The 26,152-nt window shown below is 45.7% G+C and overlaps 1 protein-coding gene across 4 annotated transcripts in view; it reads left to right on the top strand.

Annotated features, from left to right (window-relative positions):
• Positions 1–26,152, top strand: part of Prom1 (prominin 1) — a 150,038-nt gene that overhangs the window by 16,215 nt on the left and 107,671 nt on the right. For all 4 annotated transcript variants that reach the window (XR_013092142.2, XM_076864400.2, XM_076864399.2 and 1 more), the window contains exon 3: positions 24,126–24,181. Coding sequence is in view for 3 of the 4 variants with exons in the window: in XM_076864400.2 (XP_076720515.2) it covers positions 24,126–24,181 (56 nt within the window). In the remaining variant the exon portion in view is untranslated. The remainder of the gene's footprint in view (positions 1–24,125; positions 24,182–26,152) is intronic.

Genomic DNA, 26,152 nt, shown 5'->3' with positions numbered 1-26,152 from the left:
CCCCAAGGTACCTTTTAATTTTTTTTTTTTAGAGATTTTTAATATTTATTTTTTTTAGTTTTCGGCGGACACAACATCTTTGTTTGTATGTGGTGCTGAGGATCGAACCCGGGCCGCACGCATGGCAGGCAAGCGCGCTACCACTTGAGCCACATCCCCAGGCCCCAAGGTACCCTTTTAAACAGGGAAAGTTGGAGCACAGACACACATAGGAAGAACACATGTGAAGGTCAAGATTGCACTGCCACGATCCTGCCCCAGAGCCTTCAGAAGGAGCACACTCAGGCAACGCCCTGAACTCAAACTTCCAGCCTCTAGAGCTTTGACAACAGATTTATGTTTTTTAAAAAGCCACCCAGCTCGTGGTACTTTGTTAAAACAGCAAACTATTTCAGCTGGTAAGCGAACCAGGGACTGGAGTTTGTAGAGAGTCAAGGACAACTGAAGGAGTGGCCACCTGGAGGTGAGGGACAGTGAGCTGCTGTCTTTTTTATTCCTCCCAGTGCTGGGGATGGAACCCAGGGCCTCACACTTGCTAGACAAGCACTCTACCACCAAGCCACACCCCCAGCTCTTTTCAAAGGATTCATTTCTTTTTTGAATTCTGAGACAGGGTCCTGCTGAGTTGCCCAAGCTGACTCCGGACTTGGGATCCTCCTGCCTCAGCCTCCTGAGCAGCTGGCTTTGCAGATATGCACCACCATGCCCCATTGGGACCATGTGTTCTGGGGGAGGAACAAATGACAGGTCACGTAGATGGCTGAGAAAGTGGGATTTAGCTATTAGGGTCTCTGCATGGATGCCAACACTGGTCACATCACCCATGCCTTTAGTTCATGAAGACTTCCTTCTGTGGGCCGAAAAGAGAGAGAGATCAGAAGTGCATGTGACTCTGCCCAGCTTTCTGCAGCTACCTTGTGCAGTTCTCACCTCAAGGAGGCCCATTTTAGCCTCAACTTAGCTTAAATGGAAAACTGCCCTGCTTGTGTGAGTCTAGTGATGTTCAGTTTTCCTGGCCGATTCTTCTGGCCCTGCTTTTGGCTCCGCACTGGGTGTCGGGCTGGAAGACCTCACCTGGAGATGGGAGCCTGCCTGTCGCCCTCCCTCCACTCGCCCACTGACACGCTGCTTTCTTTAAAGCTCCCCTGGAGCTCTGCTGACTCTTGAAATCCACTCCCTCTGGTGTTCAGGTCTTGACTGCCACTTCTGGGTCCCGCGCACCCTTTCATTGTGGCATTTCAGGGAGTGTCCCTCTCCTTCCGCGGTCCTGGGTTAGGAACAGGGTAAGCCAGAAGTGCCTGCTTCCTCATCGCTCCCTGTTGTTTCAGAAAGTTTTAGGTTGTTAAGAAATTAGACCTACTCCATCTTTCCCCACCACCCTTTCTTTCTGCATCCACTCAGCATAGGTCAAGAATTTCCTGTGTGCTTCCTTGAGATAGGAGCAGCGCGGGGTCAGGACAGTGCGGGTGTTATCTTCTATATCAGGCACATCTTATCCCCGTAGGACCCTGAGCTGTTCCGGAGCTCGCTGCGCTGCGGGTAAACTTTCTACTCCCCTTGCTTTCAGAGTTGGTGGTTTTTTTTTTTGCATTCCTCCTCATCTGTTAATGCATCTCCTGTCTTCAAATCTTAAGGCTGCATTTTTTACAACTTTCTGGAGGAGTTCCAGTGGGTGCCTCCATTTTTTTTCATAGAATTCAAAGTGCATGGATTTTTTGGTGGCTATTTATAATTCAGAGACCTTGAAATTTATTTAAAAGACTACTGTTTTTTCTTCCATGGGAAAATTCAAGTTTATAATTTTTTTAGCCAATAGGATTCCCAAACTTTATGATGATTAAATATCTGTGAAAAACTGTGATGTGGAGAACACCTTGTGTGATGGAGACCAAGGGTGACAAAGGGCTCCCGGGAATACCTGAAATGAGGAGGGATAAATATCAAATGGAATTAAAATCAAGTGAGCTCAGTGAGTAGATGATTACACTATGGACTTTTTATATATTGCTTTCCTTCCCAAATCATTAAAATAGAAAACTAAGGTTATTTTATAATATAAAAGCAATACACACACATATACATACATATTGGGGAAAAAAAAAACAAAAGCAAATAGCACTTAAAGAGTGAAGGAGGAAAAGCAGAGTAACCCACTCCACTCTCCAGAGGTAATGATTGCTGACAAGATTTTATGAACTCATCATCATCCATTCATCCACCCACCCATCCACCCCCCCACCCCGTCCACCCACCCAGTGGGTGCTTAGTGAGTACTTACATGTGCCAGGCTCTATTCTTTTCCAGGCTGTGGAGGATAAACCTCTATCCATAAAACGTTTTATAACTTCTTTTTTTCCCCAAGAGGAACTTTTGACATGCCTTCCTGCCCTTGTTTTTAAGACCTAATATATCTGGTACATAATTCTACACTCACATTCCATTTCTTTTTTATTTGAGATAATGCAGAGAAGTATGGAGAAAAATCACCCCCCTCCAACAACAACAAAAAGCCCATAGTGTAACCATCTACTCATGAATCTGTCATATTGTTTGGAATCAAAGAAAGAAAACATGATTGACAGCTTTGGGATCCCTTTATCCACTGTCTCCAACCCCACTCTCTGGACTTCCTTGCTCCCCTTCCTGCAGAAACTCTCATCCTCTGAATGCATCTTATTTGGTGCTCACCACATATATGTTTTGTATCTGCCCCCCCCACCGCCCCCGCCCGTTACGTTTCTAGCCACTTTGGAACCCAGGGTCCCGGTCCATTCCTCTGAGCTGTGCTCGGATGTCCCCCTGCACGACTAGGAAGGCTGTTGGCCCTGTAGTGGTGGTCTCAGGGTTTCCCTCCTCTCACTGCTCCTTAGTGCTCCTTGATCACCAGTTGGTTTTTTTATTGATGGATATTTGGGTTGTTTTCAGTGTTTTACTATTTCAAATGCTGTTGGAAAGACCCATTTGAATGTCTTCCTTTGCATGCTTCAGCAAGTAAAACTAATGTGAGGCGTCCTTAGGAAAAGGAGGAGTGTAGCAAATGATGTACGCACTTGGACTTGGGATGGCAGCCGCCGAGTTGTTCTCTGGTTTGTTCAGTGATCTGTGCTCCCTGTGTTAATGCACAGAAATGCCGGTTTCCCCACCCTGTTGTTGTTTTGTTTTTTTTTTTTTAACCATGATAATTAAGATTTTTTTTTTTAATCACTGTCAATCTGACAGGTTCCAGAAAACAATGACGTTTAGAATTGTACATCTTTAATCATGAGTGACTCATGTCCTTTGATCCATTTGTTCTTTGTTTTCAAAAAACTGCCTGCTCTTGCTTATTTTTCAGTTGAATTGCTGGTTTTTTCCTTTCGGCCATGTGGTGTTCTCGTGTTTTAAAAATGAACATTTATCATTTTCAGTTTTCGTTGCTCCTTCCACCTGGCTTGACCAACATCGGCTGCATGAGCTCCAAGCCCTCCCTTTTTTGGAAGGCAGCGATGAAGACTGAGCATGAGCTGGTGTAGTCCTTTACTTGACAACACTGAAGTCGTCTGCTATGTGTTCACAAGTCCAGCTGGCCTGTGCCCAGAGGACCTGGTGTCAGGTCCTCCTGCACTGTCCCTCCTCTGTTCTGGAATCTCACTGCCAGATGACCTTGGCCTCTTAGTGCTCTGGTGAGGTCCACTGTAGTGCCTCATGGGGATGGAAGGGCAAACTTCTTTCTAGTCTTAGCTTTTCCCCAGACAATTGGCCTGTTACTGGGGAGTTTTTGAAGAGTGTCTCGGGCTGGGGCAGAAGCTTGGGGGCTTGAGTCGCCTGTGCTTCTTCAGTCCCTTTCGCAGCCTTGGAGAAAGGGCTGGTCAGCGCATCTCTCCTGGTGGGGGTTCCTGAGTTTCTCCAGGGTCCCTGGGCTTGTTCCTGTTCTTTCCTTCTTTCTTTTAAAATTTTAAAATCCTAAAAATCAACAAAATAAAAAGAATCCAAAAACTCAGATCAAATGGAATTAAAATTAAAAAAGGACCAGGTAATTGAAGAAGTAGAGGAGGAGGAAGGAGATCCCCCCACCTACGGCACACAGGCCAGGGGAGGGAGGGGTGATTGGTTCACAGTACGCAGCTTGAGCACTGACAGGGCTTCTGTTTCATAATCCTGTGGAAATCTGGGAGCTGAAAGGTGGTTATGTGACCGTTCCTTCCAACTTGGAATTTCTTTATCAATTATTGCCTCCTGCAGGAATCTCTAAGTTCCTGAATCATGACTTTAAATTAAATGTAATTGAAGGTTCTCTTTCAACTGCATTGTAACTTACGGCCTTGTGCCTGGGGGACAGGAGTTGGGTGTGTTTCATATCCCCTTGTAAGTGGCTGACCGGGAAGCTCGGCCTAATGAGACACGCGGACAGCAGCCTCTAGAGGAGCCAGCCAGACATGCTGCGTTTGATGCACCACATCTACTGCGTGTTAATGACCCCACTACCTGTTGTGCATGCCTCCCTGCAATGAATCGCATTTCTCTCAAGAGCCGTCCCACATAGAATTTGTGCACAGAAATAAAACTGAGCAGAAATGATTCGACTGCCTCTGACATTTAGGCAGACAACTCACCCACTTTGGAAGTGAGGGCTCCCAAGCATGGATGGCAGCAATATGGTGCAGGCCAGTCTTCCCGAAGACCACTTTGCTCACATGGAAACCGAATGGGACGATGCACTTCAGATCTGTCCCCTGCTCTCTGCAGTAATGCCCTTCCCCAGCTGAGGCTCCCAGACAGCTGGACCACAGCCAGGACCTTCTTTCATATGTGGAGAATGGGGAAGAGGGTACAATAGCAGCCTCCAAGAGACTGTCATTCCTGTACCAGCCGTCTTCCCAATCCCATCTAGACATGCCAAGCACTGCTTTGCCCCAGGCCCTTTGCACCTGACTCTCCCTTTGCCTGTACCCTCCCCTGGGGTCTTCTTTCTCAATACTTCCTGTCTTTGCTCAAATTTCATCTCCTCAGGGCTGGGGGTATAGCTCAGTTGGTAGAGTGCTTGCCCCTCGTGCAAAAGGCTCTGGGTTTAAACCCCAGCACCTTCCCACCCCGCCCCAAACACACCCACACCCTACACACAATTCATCTCCTCAGACAGACCATCTGCCTAGACCCAGACCGTCTATCCTAGACCCCCACTTCCTTACCTTGCTTCATTTTTTTTAAGTATCTCATGTGTCCTGAAATTACAGTGGTCAATTATTATCTGCTTTTTCTTTTTCTCTGGTTTTAGTAACCTGAGGTCTGAAAATATTAAGTGGAAAATTCCAGAAATAGACTATTCATAATTTCTAAATTGTGTGCTGTTCTGTGTAATGTGATAAAAATCCCAGTGGGTCATTCCTTTGTCCAGTATATCACGCTGCGTACACTATCTTCCTTTTAGTCACTTAGTAGCTACCTCTGTTATCAGACTGACTGGCACGGTATCATAGGGCTTGTATTCAAACAACCTTTTATTTTACTTAATAATGACCCCAAAGCACAACAGTAGCAATGCTGGCAATTTTAGTACTCTGTGTTACAGTTGTTCTATTTTATTCGTGATCTTTTTAAACCTATTACTCTGCCTAATTTGTGAATTAAACTTCGTCATAGGTGTGTATGTGTAGGAAAAACACTGTGTAGGGGTTCGGTACTTTTGGCAGTCCCAGGCATCCACTAGGGATCTTGGAACATATCCTCCAAGAATAGGGAAGAGGACTGTCTGGTAGATATCTGGGCGTCTCTTGGCAGAATGAGACTGAACATCTGGAGGGGTGGGGCTCTGTTGGTTTGTTCACTTCTTCGTTGCTGTATTCCCAGAGCCCACACCGTACCTAAAAGGTGGCGGGAGCCACACGCTCTTGTGCCCCGCCCTGCCCCAGGGCTGGGGTCTGCTCCAGGAAGCCCATCTGGGCCGCCTGTCCTTGCTCACTGTGCTGCATCACGCTGGCCTCTTAGTCCCCAGGACTCTGGGAGGTCCTCCGGACACCGGCCTCTGTGCACATGTGGAGCTCCATCTAAGTGTCTTACTCCCCTGTGGCCAGTGGGTGCTTGCTTGGCGTCGTCCAGGTCTCCGCCCGTGCTGCCTACCCAGGTGGGTCTGTTCTGGCCTTGCTCTTGGCACTCTCTCCTCCTCACCCTGTGGCACCCTCAGCCCCAGTCACTGTGCCCCGCTGCCCTGCTTTCCCACCATGACCCTCTTTTGGCTGACCTGGTTTCCGCAGTTCCTGGTCATTGTTTTCTCCCCTGTAACCTGGCAGCTGATTGCGCCTAGAAAAAATTGCATCTGTGCCAACTGGACTCCTGGCTGCACTGAGAAAATCCTCATTCCCGCCTTCTGCTTTCATTCTTCCTCTCCTCTTCCTGAGTCTCTTGGGAACCCCTCTCTACCAACTAGTAACCTCATTCTCCATGGAGAAAATAGACGGAATCACATAAAAACCAGCTCACCCCTGCTATTTCATTTTTACTGGGGTTGTATATGTAAAACACTTTTTTGTTTGTTTGTTTGAACTTAGGATTCTTTTCTTCCATTAGGGTTTTAGTCAAAATATAAGATCATTTTCAAAATTTTTGAAAGAATTACTATGGATCAGAAGGTTTATACCACTCCCTGTAATGTGCTGGGCATTTAAAAAATTGAATTGTGAAGGATAATCACATGATTTTAGTATACTTTCTTACTTTAAAAAAAAACCATTCTTAAGTTTTAGATGGACACAGTATCTTCATTTTACATTTATGTGGTGCTGAGGATCGAACCCAGTGCCTCGTGCATGCTGGGTGAGCACTCTCCCACTGAGCCACAACACCCGTTTCTTTCTTTCTTTTTTTGGTACCGGGGATAGAACCCAGGGGCACTCAACCACTGAGCCACATCCCTAGTTTTTGTATTTTATTTAGAGACAGGGTCTCACTGAGTTGCTTAGGGCCTCGCTAAGTTGCTGAGACATGGTTCTGATTGCTAGTGAGGTTGACCATTTTCCCATCTATGTGTTTCTATTTTTGCAGGGTTTATATATGAAATGACTTTGCCTGGGTATACAGGAGAGTGTTTATTTAATGTTATTATTATTATTATTATTATTATTATTATTATTATTATTGATCCTTGACTGCAGTTCTTCATTATGGATCCCTCTGTCTCGCATTTAGTCTAAATTGGCATAAATTAGGCCACTTGATTTTAGGGAACTTGTCATTGAGGGGAGATCAGCTGGTCAGAAGTTATAGAGGAGAATACCCAAGGAGGGGAGGCTCGCCCACCAGAGACAGGCAGCACAGAGAGCCCACAGGACGGGTGCGCACGGAGGAGGATGGGATGTTCTCCAGCACACAGGGCGCGAGGGTCTCCCTGATCTTCGCGGTTGAGTTTCTGGCACTTGGAAGCTAGCAGGAACTCTTGTTGTGTCCATATGCTTTAACCAAGGACACCAGCCACTGAATTATTTTTGTAATATTAACCTTTGCAGGCACAACAGAGACACCTTGATTCATTTCCATTTTACAAGTATGTGTTCATATAAAATACACATAAATAAGAAAAGACCTGCAGATAACTCGGTTTACATTTTGGTCTGTTGTTTTTCATATTTTTTATACTGTCGATTTACAAAGCTAAAATCACATTGCATCCCCCTGTGGTACGAAGGCACAAGGATAGGTCCTAGAAGAAAACAGATTTTTAGGTCATCTGGTTCTGAGCCATTTCCTTGTGGGTCTCCTGTGTATGCAGATTATCTAGAACTAACTGCACTCAAGGGCTGGATGATTTTTATTGTAGTAAATGAGGCTGGAAAAAAAGAGGTTCCAGCCAGCTTCAAAACTTAGAGCTGCGAGGAAATCAGGTTTTGTTCTGGGACAGTGGGGTTTTAAAGTTAAGCAAGGATTTAGGATTGCAGTGTAGTTTGTAAGAAACTCTTGTTTCCCACCCCACCTTGCCCATCTTTGGGGTAGTAAAGAAGTAGAGGTGGAAGTCCTACAGTACTTAACCAGAACTTAAGAGTAGTACCATTTTTGTTTTACCATATTCTTCCCCCAAGGCAATTCCTGCCCAGAATGTTAGTTTCTTAGATCTCATTTGCGTGTCTTGCTTACAGCATGTACCTTGTACTGAGTGCTTGCCACAGGTGAATAGCCCTGGGTCAGAGTTGTGGCATTTATGTGGGAGAGAGACTATTTCCTTCTTTAAGGAACAAACAGTCTCACTAGCAGAGGAGACAGAATGCATTTATATAGAATAAATAGTTCAGGGAGCACATAGCCAGTGGATTGCTAAATGTCACAAGGGAGTGATGAGCTGTATGTACTTAATAATGAGGAAAGTCAGCTGAGGACCTTAGATTTTAACGTTCAAGGATACAGGGAGGGTTTTGCTGGGTGGAGAACAGCATCAGCAAGCCTCTGAGAGCTTATGAACTAGGCATGTTGTGGGAGCCAGGGATCTGGCTGGATTAAAAGGATGTTGTATGAAGTGGACATAATTATAGCAACTGTATTAATTTCTTTCTACTTTTTGTGGTGCTGGGGATTGAATCTAGGGATGCTCTATCATTGAGTCACATCCTTAGCCCTTTTTATCTTTTATTTTGAGACAGCGTCTGAAACTGGCCTCGGAATTTATGATCCTCTTGCCTCATCCTCCCAGGTAGTGGGGATTTTAGGCGTTTACAACCATGCCTAGCTGTTAATTCCTTTTCTTTCTTTTTTTTTTTTTTTTTTGAGGTGCGGGGTTGGGGAGGTACCAGATATTAAATTCAGGGGCACTCGACCACTGAGCCATGTCCCCAGCCTTATTTCGTATTTTATTTAGAGACAGGGTCTCACTGAGTTAGTGCTTCTCTTTTGCTGAGACTCGCTTTGAACTCTCTATCCTCCTGCTCAGCCTCCTGAGCCACTGGGATTAAAGGTGTGCACCCGGCCACCAGGGCATCATCTTAAGGGATTTTCACATATTAATTTTTAACAGTGGGTGTCATTGCCTTCATTTTACAGAGAAAATTGAGGCCCCAGGAAGTTAACTAATGTGCCAAGGTTGCACAGCATTAAGTGTCAGACCTGAAATTTGATCTCAGAACCACCTGATTTCTGGTCATCTTGTTATTCTTCATACAAACTGGGACATTTAAGATATTCAAAGAGAGGGTTGGTAATGATCATACCAGGACCACAAGGAGTGTGCTTGGTCACTGTCCTCCAAAGTCTATAGGCACTTCAATTGGAATAGGAAGGGTGGCTTCACATACGAATAGCCTTCGGGACAGTTAGTGGGGTCCGTGTGCCAGAGGGTGCAGATGGATGGAACTGGCAGCCCTGTGTGGACCAGGATGGGGTGGAGCAGAGACGAGATGCCAGAGGGAGTGTTAGTGGGTGACTCCAGGAAAACTGGATTAGAGGTGATGAGGGTCTGATCGGGACCATGGAGGGCGAGGGCGGGGAGATTTCCTCGAGCTCCTTTATAAGGGGAGATTCAAACCTCCTCAGAATGGGAAGGAAGCGCACAATGAGTCCTCCCCTGCCAGGTGCCCAGATGGAAAAATGACCTGGTTTTGTTGCATTTGTTCTTCACTGAAACATTTGAAGCAAACCCGGACCCAGCATCCCGTTCCCTTCCGCGACAGCATCCATTTCTAGAGATGACGGGCATCTCTTCCTCAATGTCCTTACTTACCATCCGGCTACAATCAATAAGAATGCCAATTTTTTTTACTATTAAGCTTAATAACCCATATTTTCTCAATTACCTTTTTACAGTTTCCTTCCTTCCCTTGAATCAGCGTCCCAAGAAGGAAGGAAGAAACCATAAAACACTGACTCCCAAGACTGAGTCGAAAAGCTTTGAGCCTGATGATCCAGGAACCCTGGCTAGCTGGGTATTAAAGGGAGAGTTTGGAAAGGCAAAGGGATTGCAGAGAAAGATGGAACGAGGTCCAAGCATGTCTTTCCTTCCAAATTTCTATCTTGAATGACTTCAGACCTTGAGCAGCGTGGCTAGAATGGTGCTGGTGAGCACCTGTTTGTCCTTTGCCAGATCCTCACCTCCTGAGGGAAGCCCTGTCCCATCAGTAAACACGTTAAAGGCGTCTCCCAAGTCGCTGTGCTTAACCACATGCAGAGAAGACCCTCAGGACTCGCAACACTGTTGAACACTTTCGTCTACTGTACCGTTCCCACTGGCATTTCTCAGATTTCCCCATCAGTATTCTTTATAGCTTCTATTCAAATTTCACATTTTGTCAGGGACACTACATATGTGAGGTAGGTCCCCCCTGCCGCCCAGTGTGTCTCACAACCTCTGTCAGTTCGTCCCACCATTGCTAATGTTAAGTTTGACTATTTGCTAAGGTGATGTCTTCCAGATTTTTCCTTGGCCTCTCCTTAGCCTCAACAATCCCTCCTGCTTTAAGATCCACGCAGTATTCTCTCTTTAATGGGTCTTCACTGCTGTATTTTGGATCTTGAATATTCCCCTAAAGGCCCATGTGGTAAAAGCTTGGTCCCCAGGGTAGTGCCAACAGGAGGTGGAGCCCAGTGGGAGGTCTTTAGGTCACTGGGTTTGTGAAGAGGATTGTGGAACCCCGGCCCCTTCATTTACTACCTACTCCTGCTGTGATGTGCTGTCTCATCATAGGCACAAAGCTGGGGGGCCAACCAACCATTGACTGGAACCTCCAAAACCATGAGCCAAAATAAACCTTTTCTCTGATAAGTTTATCATCTCAGACATCTTGTTACAGTGATGGAAAGCTGACTAACACAATCACTATTGTGGTTGTAAAATGGTGGCATTCTGTCATTTCGTTTCCATTTATTAGTGGGCTTTCTGTTGGTACTGCATTACAGGGATGGGAAAACCTGCCTATCTCAGTGTTTCCCAAGGACTTGATGATAGTTTAGTCAGTGGTCCAAGCATAGCTCAGAGCTCTGGATTCCATAAGAGTGCAGCAAATAAGGCTGGAGGTGTGGAGATGTGGAAACAGCAGGGGAGGAAAGGCCTTTGGGTGTTGAAGAGGCTAACTTTAGCCCAGGCATTCTCAGTGGGAGCTCACGAATCATTAAGCATTCCTTCTCATCTCTACTGGCTTCTGGGTTTCCATCCCCGGAGCCAGGGTACAGGCCTAGAGAGAATCCTGCAGGAGCTGGATTGTTGTTTGTTGAAATGAAAGAAGGCAGCCACTGGGCATTTCAGCCCCCTGTCTTTGGGCTGTATATGTTAAGGACTTCCTGTAGGAGGGGTTCAAAGCCAACAAGAAGACATCGCGTTCATGTTGGGTTCTGGGAAGTTGTCGTGGGGACCACCAGGCTCTCACGGATCCCCTTCTCATTCTGAGTATACCTACTGGGGCGCTCGGTATGGCTGCCAGGAATACTGAGAAGACCTTTTTAAGTGCCAGATCGCCTGAGGCCTGCTTTCCTGTCTGGGAAGAAATCATTTCATGTCCAGAGATGGCCCGGGTCTTGACGACTGACCGGTCAGCCACAGTGACTCCATCTTTGGTCACAAACGTCCCACGCCCCCTGTGGTCAAAGCCTCTCCTCAGCGTCTTAGGACATGAAGTCAGCTCCTCCTGTGTGCAGCAGGCCCTGGCACACAGTAGGAGCATCCTTTGCATCACAGAGTGATGGTTAGTTAGAGCCTGAGGAAGCTCACAGCTGACCGTTAGTTAACGGTCCCTGGTGCCTCACAGGATATTGGTGATAATCATAGCTTGACATTTGCAGAGAGGAACCCAAGGCTTCTGGTGGTTGAGTTATCGGCCAGGACCACCCGGCCACTGTACAGCAGAGCTGGGATCCTCCGCTCTGACCCAGGATGCCGAGGGCTGGCTTTCCTCATCTCCCATCTTGGTCTTGGGCTGAAGCGGGGCCAGTTCTTTGCAGTCGCTGGGACCTTATGTCAACTCGTGGCTCTGTAACCTTGAATCTGCTGCCCCATGACCTGGAGTTCCTTCCCTTCGCTTAATGTTTGAGACATTTCTGCTGCTTTCATGTGTCCTCCTCTGCAGTGAGCCTTTCCCTTGTCCCCGGAGCTCCCCATCAGGGACGGCGGTGTGAGCCCCGTCAGCACATCTCCCCCCAACACCTGCTTCAGTCTTTTCCCTCTGTGCCTCCCCAGGGCTCTGGCAGCTCATTGAGGGAGAACTGTATCTTTTCATCTCTAAGCCTTGGAGCCCATTAGAGAATTTGGGGGCCTATTTGTGTCCAAGCATTTGGGGAATGTAGCTGGATCATGTCACCATATATGTGAGGGGTGTAGGCCCCGAGAGGGTAAATGACTTGCCCAGTATAATGGAGCCAGAAAACAGAGAACCAGAACTAAACCTCCAATCTGTCACCTCCTGCTCTTCGCCTCTTGCCTGCTGTGAACAGGTGTTTTGCCAGCAGTTATGCCCTGAGAACTGCCTGTGCACAACCTGCTACAGCTGCTTCGGTGGCCTCCACCACCATCCTCCACCACCATCCTCCACCACCATCTCAGAAGCATTTACCTTGTGTCAGGTACAGTTCCCAGGGTTCCACATCAGGGTTTCGCATGTGTTATTTGTGCTGCTTGGGGTCATCCCCCTTTTCATGCATGAAATTGAAGCTCAGAGAATCCAAGTAAATGGCCCAGGTCACTCCATATGACCAAAGGGGTCTAGGGCAGAAGTGGAGTCAGAATTCACGCAGGGGATGTGGTGGGGAAAAGCAGGGGCAGTGGCATTAAAACCCCTCGGAGTGGGAGTTCCTGGAGAGTGGTCTCGTACAGCTCCTTCAACCTCAGCGTCCTCTGCAGGTTTGCTGGGCGGATTCTGGGAGATGCCACGATTTGTCATTTATGGTCTTTCAAACAAGCTCACAGGATAACAATTGCTCCCTCTCCATTTTATAGATGAGGAGGCTGGGCCCAGAGAGCGTCTGCACTTTGACTCATTTGTGGGCGCTGGAGGCAGAACTGGAAGCCGGTTTCTGTTAATCTAGCTTGCAGGCTCTTCCTGTCCTGCCGCCTGGCCTTGAGCGCTTAGCTCCCAGGGTGCTGTGTGCACAGCAGATCCTCCCTTCTCTTCCCTTCTCCTCCTTCTCCTTCCCTCCTTTCCTCTGAAGCCCTCTGAGAAAGTTAGAATTGGATGCAGAACTTGAACCCAGAGTTCAGACACTTGAACAAGTAGGACAAGTTTTCATAACTTAGGAAATCGCCCCAGGATTCATGTACAGTTAAAGAATTATCTGTTTATCTAACTATCTATTCATTCACCTATGGACCAATTTAAGGAGAGTAGAGCCCTCCTGTGCAACGTGATTGTGACCAGCGCTTGGTAGGCTTTTTATGCATGCTTAAACACTGTAAAAATCACTCTCGGTCACATATCCGACACAAGATGTGGTAAAATCTGATTCATGCCTACAGGAACCAGAATTTTTAACTTCACTCTGTTAATAACTATGACTTCCTTAGGTTTCTCTTTTCTTGGAGTTGGGAGGGGGATTGAAAAGTATGTCAATAAAATTGTTTTATTTTTAAAGAATCTAAAAAGGTTTTAAAAATTGAAGTGAACTCAAAGTATATACCAGGGAGAAAAACAGCCCTGCCCCACTGTCAGTCCCCAGAGGCCACCCCGTGTCACGTAGAACAGAATGGGGTTTAGTTGATTCATGTTCGCACAGCCGTGTCATTGAGGTCATGTGAGAGTCAGTGCAGATCAAAACAGGTAATTCAAAGCACACTGCTTCCCAAGATCCTCCAGGCAAGCTTTTCCTGATGAAGAGCAGACACAAGATCTGTAAACGGAATCACACTCTCCAGGCATGTTTTGCGGGGGGAATGCACATGAGAATCCACAAATATTTTGGCATCTGTCCTTGCCCCCTCTCCTTGAGTCTACCAGTGGCTTCGATACTGGGCCCTGGATCATCCCGCTGTGGGGAGCTGGATTCCCTGCAGCCCGTGGTTAGGGAGGCCACATAGCCCCAGCTCCTGTCCGAAAGGAGATTTTGCCAAGGATTCCTAGCTCTGTGAGCCCTCAGAACCCCCTGTAGGCTTCTGCAGCCTGAACCCTTCCTCCAAAGGACTTGGAAATGATGATGGGCAGACGTAAATCACAGTCCCCGGATTACTGGGAGCCTATGGCTGGCAGAAAGCCGAAAAGGCCAGACTGATCCCAGGTGTTAAGAATAACTTATGCAATAGTTTTTCCTAGTTTTTCATTCAGTCAGGGTGTGTTAGTGCTGTCACTAATTCTAGTAAAAGCTCAGTCAGTTGAAAGAGAGGAACCAAACAGAGTCACTTGCTAATCATTGTCCTAAAGGAAAAACTATACCAACGGTGTTTGTTGTGGTGGTGGTTATTATTATTATTATTATTATTATTATTATTATTATTATTGGAAATGGAGTCTCCCTATGTCGTCTAGGCTGGCTTCAAACTCCTGGGCTCAAGGGGTCTCCTGCCTTTACCTTCTGAGTACGAGACTATGGGTGTGCACCTCATACCCAGCAAGAATTGTGTCTTTGATGAAGGGAAAGAAGCTCCCTGTAACTCGATACTTTGTCATGTGCTTGGAGGTGGTGGTGGTGGCGGCGTGCATTCTCATAAATCTGATACAACTGCTGTGGCTTCTAAGTGTCTGAAACATCAGTCTTTTTATTAAAAAAAAAAAAAAAACAAGAATAAACATAAAGAAAGGAATGCATTCCATGGTGTGAGGATTTGCATGGTTTCACCAAAAACATTCATTTCCATGAAGCTGAAGCGTCCCCCTGGGCTGCAGCAGGAGGTGGTGATTACGTCTGCACCACTCAGGCACCCGATGGGGACAGGCTCAGCTCAGCTGCACCAGCCACAGGGAGAGGTGAGCCAGAGTGGGCGGTGTGCTCATTCCTCTGTAGATTATGGCGGCAGGGCTGCTGACAGACGGGATTGGTAAGTACTCCTTTCCAAAACGTGGCGCCAAAACTTTCAAGTAACAAACTTCTTTTAGTTTTGTCACTTTCAATGGAAATCTTTTCAGAAGCTAGTTGTTGGCTGGCCTTTTAATTCGGTGCACTCAAAACACAGATCAATCATTGGGGGCATTTAAAGAATTTAAGGGTCATCATTCAAGGTGAGTTGTCTTCGGAGACCCGGTCTGGTCTCCTCCCCTTGTACGGATGGGGCCTCAGTTCTGCCCTTATCTTGGTGAGGGGGTCTTGAGCTCTCACGAATTCTCCAGAGCTGTCATTGATAACATTTTCTCTCTCTTTGGAAATAGGGGTGCTCAGAAATAGTTTGCTGTGTGATGTCTCCTACTGTGAGAACCATTCTTCTTGGGATTAGCAGCTGGCTCGGGTAGAGTGGTGGCCAATTTTCTGTGCCATCTTGGGCAAGCTGTATTACCCTGCAACTTAATCAAACACTAGGCATTTTATAGATGTGGTTAACATCCACAATTAACTGCCTGTCTGTTTAGGTGCTGGGGATTGAAGCCAGAGCCCTGTGTATGCGGAGCACTTTTTCCTACCACTGAGTTCCAACCCCAGCCTGTAGTTAGTTAGTTGACTTCACATGGAGGATATTGCGCTTGATAATGTGGGTGGGCTCCAGCCAGCCAGTTGAAAAGCTTTAAGAACAAAAACTGAGGTTTCCTGAGAAGGAAGAAGTTCTGCCTCAAGACTGTAGCATCAGCTTCTGCCTTCATTCCCAGCCTGCCAGTGGGCCCTGTAGATTTCAGATTTGCCATCTCCCATCATGCTGCACAACATGTCTCTACATTTTTATGTCTCTCTCTATGTTCATGCACCTCTGTCTCTATCTTTTATTGCCCCTGTCTTTCTGGAGATCACTGACAGGTGTAGACAGCCTTCCTAGCATTTAGGGATGAGGTTGGGAGGAGTGTGTAGTTTGGGAAAAGCCTGGCCTTCTCCCTTTGCAAGCACTGGAGAATCAAATGAGCAGAGTCTCCCAAATTCGGAGGCAGAGTCTGATCAGCCAGTGCATTCTCTGAAGGGCCTGTACTGCGTGCAGGCCTTGCGACTTGTGAACTGTATTTGTCAGGTTTTCATTGCTGGGGCCAAAATACCTGACGAGAACAACTGAGAGAAGGAAAAGTTTATTTTGGTTCATGGTTTAGAAGGTTCTTTTCATGGTTGGCTGGCTTCATCGCTCTGGGCTCAAGGGGAGGCAGAACGTCATGGTGGAGAAAATCTGCTCACCTCATGGTAGCCAGGAAGCAGAGAGAGAAGGAAGAGTCAGGAGGACAGGATGTAATCCTCAGGGGCATCCCCACAGAGCTCCCCTCTTCACCTGCCTACAGTTGCCACCCAACAATCCATTCAAATTATGGATCCGTCAAATGGATTAATCCACTGGCTGTCATAATCCAATCATGTCACTCCCTGAAGAAAAACACAGAATCTTTTGGGGGAAACCTCATATCCAAGCGATAACATGGGCCAGTGAGGTCATTCTCACCTTGGGCCTGTAGTTTGGCTGCCACTTGTTTTGGTGGTGCTGGGGATTGAACCTGAGCCTCACACATGTAGGATCTACCACTGAGCTACACCCCTGCCCACAGGCCTACCTCAGTGCTTAGCTTCCTTTCACCACAGGTGCTGTACCTCCATTCTAACCAGAGAACTCATACTCACAACAGGGCTTGGCCCTGGCATCGAATGGAGTGTGATATGTAGCTGTATGCCTTAACTTTACATAAAATGCCTACGGCATGGTTCTCTTCTTTTTACCATTGAACCTATAAACTATCAGAACTATCATACCAACTGTGCTGATTCAGTGTAAACTTAACCATTTTCATGCAATCCGTTGGTTCCTTCACCTTTTTTCTTGGTAAAAGGTAAACTGAGTCAAGCTTTCCAATTAACGAGACATTCTGAATTTTCTTAAAGTAATGAGATATCTTCCTGTCAAGAAAGGACAAATGTTGATTTTAGATTTCCGAATCAGGAAGTTTGAAGCATCAAAACAAAACCTAGCAAGGCCAGGCCACTGAAGGATGGCAAGACTGGGCAGCAGTGAATTACCCCTTCCTCAGGGGAGCTCTGGCAAAGGTGTCCTGAGCCAGATAAACCACATTAAATAAATGCTCATGTTTCTGCCTTCAGGCTCTGCATCCTGATTCAATCTGCATTCTCCTTCAGAAAGAGCAGCTGATGTTCCTAACCATCGTATGGGCCATTTTGTGCACATAACTCTTGCAGATTGTACCAAATTCTTGAAACGTGCCTTAACCCTCATCTGGTGCACGTTTTCCAGGATAATATTGGTACCTAAGAGCATTTTCTGTGAATATTTTGGTGGCAGAGACATGTTTGAATCAGTGGTTTAAACTGGCTATGAACATGTGTTTTGTTGATTAGGAAAAACCAGTGGGCGGTAAAACTTTAGAAGGCTTATGGACAGTGTCAGGCTCTAGGTGACTGTCAAAGCTTGGAGACAGGTGGGTAAGAAGCAGACAGGAAGAGTACTTTATCTGAGCTACACTGCTCTTTTTTTTTTTTTAAGTGATTTTTGTGGGCTTAAATGCCTTTTCTTGCATTCTTCCTTATGAATGCAGGAATTTGGATCTCAAATGAAGCTGACTTTTGGAATCTTAGTATACATTAGTGCCAATCTATTGGCTTTGCCAAGTCTCCATCTATGTGTGTTAATCTGTGTATTCTGTCTCTTAAGAAAAATGAACTTTTTCTTATTCTTTATTTGATCAAATAGGCTTCAGGTAGAGGAGGTGTCTTAGTGCTCTCTCTCTTGCCATATCACAGACTGGATAAGTCATAGGGAAAAGAGGTTTATTTTGGCTCACAGCTCTGGTCCATGGTCAAGGGACCTCAGCTGGTGATGGCCTTCTTGCTAACGAAGCATGGAGGTGGTGCTGTGCCTCAGGAGGCAAGAGACAGGGAGAGTGTGTGAGGCCTAACCAAACAGGCTTTTATTGCTGACCCATTCTCAAGGTAAGCCATTAAGTCATTAATTGTACAAATGGAATAACATTCTTAAGGGTAGCTCCCCAATCACTCCTTCAAGTTTCCTCTTCTTATATCGTAATGGAGATTAAATCTCAACATGAGATGGAAAGGGTCAAATCCCATTCAAACCATAGCAGAAGCGTGCTCCGAGAAATAACGGACACTTGATTGACCACAGCTTATTTTAGTTAGGCTGAGTAACATCATTTGCTGTAAGAAGCCCAAGTTTCAGTTAAGAAAAAAAAAATTCTCTTTCAAGGCTCAGTCTTCTCTAGAGGGGAAGAGTTAGGGCATTGAACTAGGATTCTACTTGCTCTGCCTAAAGGTTCTGCCATGTCCCTAGGCTTCAGAATTCTCCCTGGGATCCTCCATGTTTGGCTGGGAGATGGAGAAGGAGGCAAACGTGTGTGGTCTTGTGGGAGGGTTTAGAGGCCAGACCTAGAAGTGCGTGTATATCTGCATGGTCCCACCTAACTGGGAGGGCTGGCTAGTAGAATCAAGCAGCAGAGCAAAGAAGAGGAGGCAACACATAAATCCTGCTGAACACTCACATGCTGGGTCACTTGCTGAGGGACTAGTAGGGAGCAGAGTGCTAAAGGCTGTGGGGGGTACCAGAGTGGAGGTGAAGACACTCACGTATTGATGTGGTGTATCATGTGGACTGGGCTGAGCATTTTGCTCGGGGCACAGTGCTTCTTGATTTTCCTCACCTGTGCAATGCCAACACAACCCTTTAGAACTCTCTAGATTTATGTTATCTCTGTTTCTCAAGCATTCCAGTTGGTTTGCCTGTCTGCCTCTGGTCCCATCAGGAATTTGGTCTAGTCAAGAGCAAGTTGTCAAGTTTATTTTTAAGAATCTGTGGAAAATCTTTCATGCCCAGAAAGAAATAATTATTGTCATGTTTTAATTAGTATCTAATTTACTGAAATCATGATTTGTACACTTCCTACTTGCAAGTCTCAGAATTGAACTGGAGCATCATATTATTCTATTCATAAAACTGTTAAGAGTAAAAATATAAACAGCCTTTTCACTTTGATTAATAGTGCATTAACACAGACTAGCACACTAAGTCCTTCTTAGCACAGAGCCATGTGGGGGATCCCCAAACTGGGTGTAAGACAGTGGCACTGAGAGCAAAAGTGGGGCTTTGTCATCTCCCCACAGAGAGACACTTAACCCTGTTTATTCTCTTAATTAATCACATTTCTAAGCAAACCCAAGAGCCCAAGAGAACTAACTTACAGATACCATCAGCAGAATCTTTCCAAGAGCACTTAAGCTCAGGACACAGCTGATAAATCAACCGCGAATAACAGAGGTTTTAGAATTCTCTATTCACTTTCCAAGGAAACATTTCGAGAGTGAAATTCTACTAGGCCCAGCTTGAGGTTGAGCTACTTATGTATTAAAGAAGTCAGTGAGGGAACAGAAATGTCTCAGTCAAAGATGAGTTTTGATGGGCTAAGGGAGGTATATCCATCATATGTAGGTCCCGCACAGGGCACTTTTCTTATCACTGTGACTTGAGACATCACACAACTTCTACAGAGAATTGACACACAGGGCCAAGAACCAAACCCAGCTGCCTTCTAAGTTGATGCATGTGTAATGCAAGGGAATCAGAATTAGCCTCCTGCTGATAGATTTCCTGTTTTATATCCTCATATAAAACTGAAAGCAACCCCCAGGTGAGAAGGCATAAGATCCAGAAGTTGAACAAGGAGAGGTTTTCAGCAGCCGCTGTTGGACCCTGCAGAGCCCCTCTTCTGGAGTCCTGCACATGATTCTGCATGGCCAGACCCGGAGAAACAGTCTTTCACTAAGAAAATAGCCTCCTCATCTGTTAGCTGAAATGTCTTCCATCCACCATGACATGTCAAGAAAATATTTCGTTGTTGAAAAAACCATGGAACTGGCATACTGGGAGATGAATTGCTGTGTAGCAGAGGGGGCCAGAGCCTCCGACCCTGTGGTGGAAGACACCCCCAGGAGCCCAGGAAGGATATGGTGTCACTGTCATCTCCACATGGAAGCCTCCTGGGGGGCAAGAGAAGACTATTTTCACAAGAGTGGCCTAGGACCTATCCGTCCTGCCCTGTGTGTATCACGTTGTGTGGCTCATCGTGGGCACTTGACAGATGGCTGCACTTGACACATGGTTAGATGATGTTAAATGACCCTGAAGACTGGGTCAGGTTTAAGTGCACGGCACACTCAGAACAAATGGGGGCTGCCGTTACCTTGGCTCACCTGACTTACAACCCTCACTGGGCTAGGCACACATTAGGCTGAAAAATTGGCAAAGGGGATGGGAAATGTCAGTATAAAATCGTTCACTTGGAAACCGTCAGCGCTGGTGTTGGCCATGATGTTGTCATCCTTGGTAAGCACTGGGTTCAGGTGTTTGTGTTTGTGGCTTGTCTTGTGTGTCACCTGGGGGTTGATGGGTACCTTAATCATCAGGTGACATATGAAAAAAAAAAGGCTCAATGTCACTGATCATTAGCAAGATGCAAATTAAAACCACAGTGACGTAGTACCTAACAGATATCACTTATTAGAATGAATATTACCAAAGAGCCTTGAGATGGCACACGTTGGTGAGAGTGTGGAGAAAAAGGGAACTCCTGTATGTTGTTGGTGGGAATTTCAGCGCAGCCATTATGGAAAACTGTATGGAGGTTCCTCAAGAAACTAAAAATAGAATTTTATATGACCCAGCAATTCTACTTCTGGATATCTACCAAGATTTTAATTTAGTGTGTCTAGGAGGACCCTGCACGCTGTGTTGACCACAGCACTATCCACAGTAGCCAAGTTAAAGCATCTCCTTGTGTCCACCAAGGGATGAGTGGATTAAAAAATGTACAGATACACACTGAAGCACTATTCAACCTGAAGAAGGGAAGAGATGCTTGCCATTTGTGACAACATACGTAGAACTGGAGACTGTCACGCCAGGTGTAAGCCAAACAATCACGGCATATTCCCACTGTCTGTTGAATCAAAACAATGAATTCAAACAAGGAGAGGGTAGAATGGCTGCCACAGAGGCTGAGGGGTGGGCAGGAGAAGGAGGGAATGACAATTAAAGGACATAATGCCTCAGATAAGAGGAATGAAGTTGTTTGATTCTTTTTTTTTTTTTTAATTTTTTGCACAGTGGCTAGGAGCTGATAATGTACACTTTAATGTCACTGGAAGAACAGATCTCAAAGATGCCTGTCGTGGAAGATATCAAATGTTGTTTTTTTTTTTTTAATTTTATGTTTAAATTTTTATTTATTTACTATTTATATATTTATTTATTTGGCACATCTTCATCAACTTGTTGAAAATAAATAGTTCTGAACCTGAAAAAACTCTTAAATACACTACTAAAGAAAAACTTTATACAATGTAAGAAACTGCAGAATTACCCTGCCCTCCTGGTATACCTAGCTCAAACAAAAAGCGCAAATTTCTTAAGAATGCTTTCTTCTGAAATGGCATGTGACATACCAAGTTTTTTCTTAAGCATTTTTAAATGTTTTATTAGTGCACGATAGTTATACGTAATAGTGGGCTTCATTTTGATGTCATTGTACCTGCATGAAATATAATTTGCTCCATTTCGACCCCCAGTACTACTTCTTTCCCTTCCCTCCATTCCCCGCCATTCCCCTTCCTCTGGTCTCCTGGTCTTCCTTGTATTTGCTCATTGTTTTGTAGATACACGTCCAAGTGGAATTCCCTGTGGTATATTCATATATGGACATAACATAATCTGGTCAAATTCACTCTGCAGTTCTTCCTTCTTTTCCAGTCCCTCCACTTCACTCCCCTTCCTTGGCTCTGCTGACCTCCCTTCTATTTTCGTGGGATTCCTTCTCCCTTTTTTTTCCCCCTTATTTTGCTCTAGGGGAAAAAGCAGGGGAGGAAATCCCATGAAAATCTCATATTTTTCTGTATATGAGAGGAAAATTCAACCCTTGACTTTCTGATTTATTTCACTAGGTGTGATGTTCTCCGGTTCCATCCATTTACCAGCAAATGCCGTGATCTCATTCTTCTGTAGGGCTGACATACCACATTTTCTTTATCCATTCTTCTGTTGGACATCAGATGTTTGAGGCGACGGCTGGGTTGGGGCTGGGTTGGTTGACTTTGTTTAGCCCTGACTTGGTATTCAAAAGTCATGCTGTTATCTTGTATCCCATAAATTATGTTCAGCTGTCATTCCTCAATATATATTAAACTACAAATAAATAATAGAATCACTTATGTGGCTCCCATTGTATTTCTATAGGAGAGTGCTGCTCTATCCCACAGGAAGCGAGAACATCTCCGCTCCAAAAGCTTAGATGGGTTTTTGCCCTCACAGCAAGAGGACAGTGTTTACTGGCAGCCAAAGAACAGGAGTCAGCTGCCAGGGGGTAGTGCCGTAGATGTAGCTAGGACCATTCCTCGGACTCCCAGGACCACCAGGAGGAGGCTGGGGGGTCCTCAAACACACTTCTGGTAGAACCTGCTAGAACTTGGGGGAGTCCACTTCTCTGTGGCTGCCATGGCCCAAGCTGCCTCCTCTGTCTTGAGTCTTCTGTTGTATGTGCTATTGATAGAGCCTTGTCCAGGTTCACTCAGAAGGATGTGATCTGTCCCTGCTTAGCCTCAGGGAGACTTTCTGCAATCGCAGTCCTCTGGCCTGGTGTCTGAGAGAGGCAGACAGACAGAGTAGCTCCAGTTCCAGAGCTGGGTTCTGCAGGGTTGGCTCCTGCTCCCAGGATACCTCCCCCTGCTCCCCAGGTTCAGAGTGGACCTGCTTACTCCACACAGCCTGGAGGGGCTGGCAGACACCAGAGAGAAAGGGCCACCAGTTAGTTGCAGGAAGGAGCGGGGGCTCTATAAAAAAGCAAGACCCCCTGACTCCCACGGGTAATCAGCTTTGGCCCTAACTTCTCTCCGAAGAAGCTTGCTATCTCTGTTCTGTCTCTTTCTTAAGTAAAATTCACTTTCTACGCTTGCCTCAGTGTTTCTGGGGTGGTTAATCTTCAACACCAGGGGAAAGAGGACCCGATTTTGATTTCCAAGATCAGTATCACTTTAATCCAGTGAAATTCTGATAGAAGTCTAATCTACAGGACAGACCAAAGCTTGGTTGAGAGGAAGGCAGCCTGTCGGGCAGGTCTGCCTTGGGCTCCCTCCTGCCCCTGTGCAGCCCGTGGGTGCCGTGGAAAAACTGCTTGGGTTCCCCAGTCCCTATCCCTTTTCCTGCAGCCTAATCTTTAAACAACTGCTCAGGTGCCTTCTGTGTATCGAATGGAAGTTGTTTTCCAGAAAACCCTGTTGGGATGTGTTTTGCTTTGTTTTCCAGCATGTAAATCTGATCTTCCTTGTTTTAAAAAAGTATTCATAGTGGGTTCTTTTACCCCGATCCTGGTACTGGTCAGGTGTGACGGAGGCAGGCCGAGCAATGCACAAGCTCATTCCTGGGGTGTGACTGTGGGCAGCATGGTGGGCAGGAGGCCCAATAGGAGAGGGGAGCTGGAGCCTTGGCTTGCTCACCAATCCCTATTTGCTTCCTTAGCATGTCCTTCACTGTCCGGCCTCAGTTGTCTTGTATCATTCGTTTCTGGCCCAGCCCTATGAGAATTTGAAAATGTAGGAAAATGAAACGGGAGGACAAAATGCAATTTTGCATGACATTTCATGCTCTGCTCATGGGAAACAGAGGGGTTTCCTATACTAAGTACTTTTGGATTAGGTTGACTTCTAGACTCATTTAAAAAACATTATGCAAATGTGGACTTATTAAAAGGTAAGTTTTTTGCAAATAATAATTAGCAATTTGAATATAACATTTTATTAGTGATTGTTAATGAGCTGCCTTTTGTTTGCTGATAAATAAATATTAAGATATATCCTGAGAAATTATGAAAACTTTAGAATAGCAACCCTTTAATTCTGCCACTGGCAAAACAGTGAATCAAAAATATTTGCTTCTTTGCTTTCAATTAATGAATCTTATTAAAAAATTAAAATTAATGTTCTTATTAAAAAATAAGAACAAAACCATAAGAATACTATACATAGAAGTAATAATTTGTAAGCAGAGATAAACCTATTTTTTTCTAAATATGCATTTTATATTTTTCCTGAAAAAATAATTTTGCTATTTTGTGGCTCTTTTCCCCCAGACTCCATCAGAAAATTTATACGGAACAAATTTGAAGTCTCAGCTGTTTATGATGAGGTAATTTTTTATTGATGTGTTTGTTATTAAAAATAACATGTATGAGAAAAATCGTGGCTGAGTTGCAAATAGAGCTTCAAACAGCCATTATTTAATCAGTAATTTCAGTATCCTTTGTTATTGACCATTGAACAACCTTATTGATCCCATTTGAATGACAGCAGAAATTTCAAAAGTAGCATTTGAAGAAGAGCTTTCAAACTGTATGTTGTTAAAAAGTTAAAATTTCCCCCAAAGAAATATTAACATTTTTTTAGCAAAGGGATAAGAGTAGACCTGTTTGAAAATCTCTACAATCGGTGACAGTGTGCTTCGTTTTAGAAGACGACCGGTTAGAAAGCAGCTTCCCCTCCGTAAGTGACCTTCAGAGAACAGGGAGGGAAAAGAGTTGGTTCTGTCCAGAAGCCCCTCCAAGAGGGACTGACTTTGGGGTGGAAAGGATAAGAGGTCAGGAGCAGGTGGGAGGTGTCTCTGTCGCATCCCAGACTGGGAACCACGTGAGCCAAGGGTCAGGGATGAAGGAAGCAGGTAGGTTGACCAGAGAGAAAGGAAGGTGAGTCAGCGCCCCATCAGCAGGCGAATGGACAGAATCTCAGAAAACACCTCTCTGCTTGACACCCACGGTGCTGCGGATTCACTGGTTTGGTTTTGTGACTGACACCTAAACGGAAGGATGTTCGTTCTTTTGATCTTGGTTTGTTATGAGAGTAGGTTTTCTGGGAAACCCACAGACGAATAATTGCTGCCTTGTATGGAGAACAATAAAAATCAGTTGAGTCTGTTGGTCACTTTCTCGGTCCTTAGCAAGGTAAGCAAGGCATGTGGCCCTGTTCTCTGCTAGAGTAGCCGAGGTCCCTGAGTTCCAGTAAGCAGAGGTCCTGGTGGACATTCTTTACTGACCAGTGCCACAAATCTCAGTGCTAGTGTTTGAGTGGGGGCAGTTAACACTTGCCCAGTGGACAGTGACCTCAGGTGCTGTAGTTATAAATGACCTCATCATATTCTCAATTTGCAACAAAATGCTACTCAAGAGAAAAGTGAATTTAGAAGTCAAAGAGAAAACCTTCTCTAAATGTCATTTAGATCTGAGGGCAGGAAAGCCTAAGATGACGGAGGAGCCTTCCTCCTTCCTGGATGCAGCTCACTGCGAAAGCATTTTACCCTTCAGTGCCACTGCACTGACCATTCCAGGATTCTTAACTGGACAGCTCCTTCACGCTCAGCTTAGTATTAAATTGGGAGCTGCTCTGCCCTCGGGGATACTGAATAAAAACCGATGGGGGAGGGGGGTAGAGAGAGGATACAGACCCGAGCCCACTTGAATGAACCGAATGTTCCCTTAAGGTGGAATTGGATCACACTTTCTACGGTTATTCAGGCAGAAGGGATTTAATTAAGCAAAAACACCAAAGAAGTCAGGGCATCTTGGGAGGGCTGGGTTTAGTCAGATAACTGCTGCATTTGATAAGTTGTCCCCAGTGCCCCCTGAGTCAAGGAGTGAAGAACAGGGAGGGGCAGGGAACACCAACTGGGATGTGGGGAAGGGTTCCAATGAGCCACCTGCCCAGGGGGTAACAACTGCATATTGCAGAAGAGCCCTGGGAACCTGCAAAACATCAGCCTCCAGGTTACCTGGGGAAGGAAGGGTCTGGGAGCTGCAGTTTCTATATACCAAGACCAAGCGGCGCTGCCTAAGGGCTGCTTAAGTGTGGAGGACAGTGTTCACTTCTAAGAACTTCTGACCTCCTGTGGTTCTGGAGAAAGCCCTGGAGCAGAATTAACGATGCCAGTAGTTAGAAGTCTGAGGAGGCACACCAGGATGGTAGAGGCCCGAGGGCATGGGCAGGCACCGAGGACGACTTCACTGTGTCCACATAGCACAGGCACACAGGTAAGGACTGTCCAGGTGAGTGGTCCTGGGGTCGAGCCTTCCTGGTCTCTTTCTCCCGGCTCTGTGCTGCATCTTTGGGT

Source organism: Callospermophilus lateralis, chromosome 8, assembly GCF_048772815.1.
Source record: "Callospermophilus lateralis isolate mCalLat2 chromosome 8, mCalLat2.hap1, whole genome shotgun sequence".
Lineage (NCBI taxonomy): Eukaryota > Metazoa > Chordata > Mammalia > Rodentia > Sciuridae > Callospermophilus > Callospermophilus lateralis.
The sequence above is the reverse complement of the archived record's forward strand: the minus strand, read 5'-3'. Positions and strand labels throughout refer to the sequence as shown.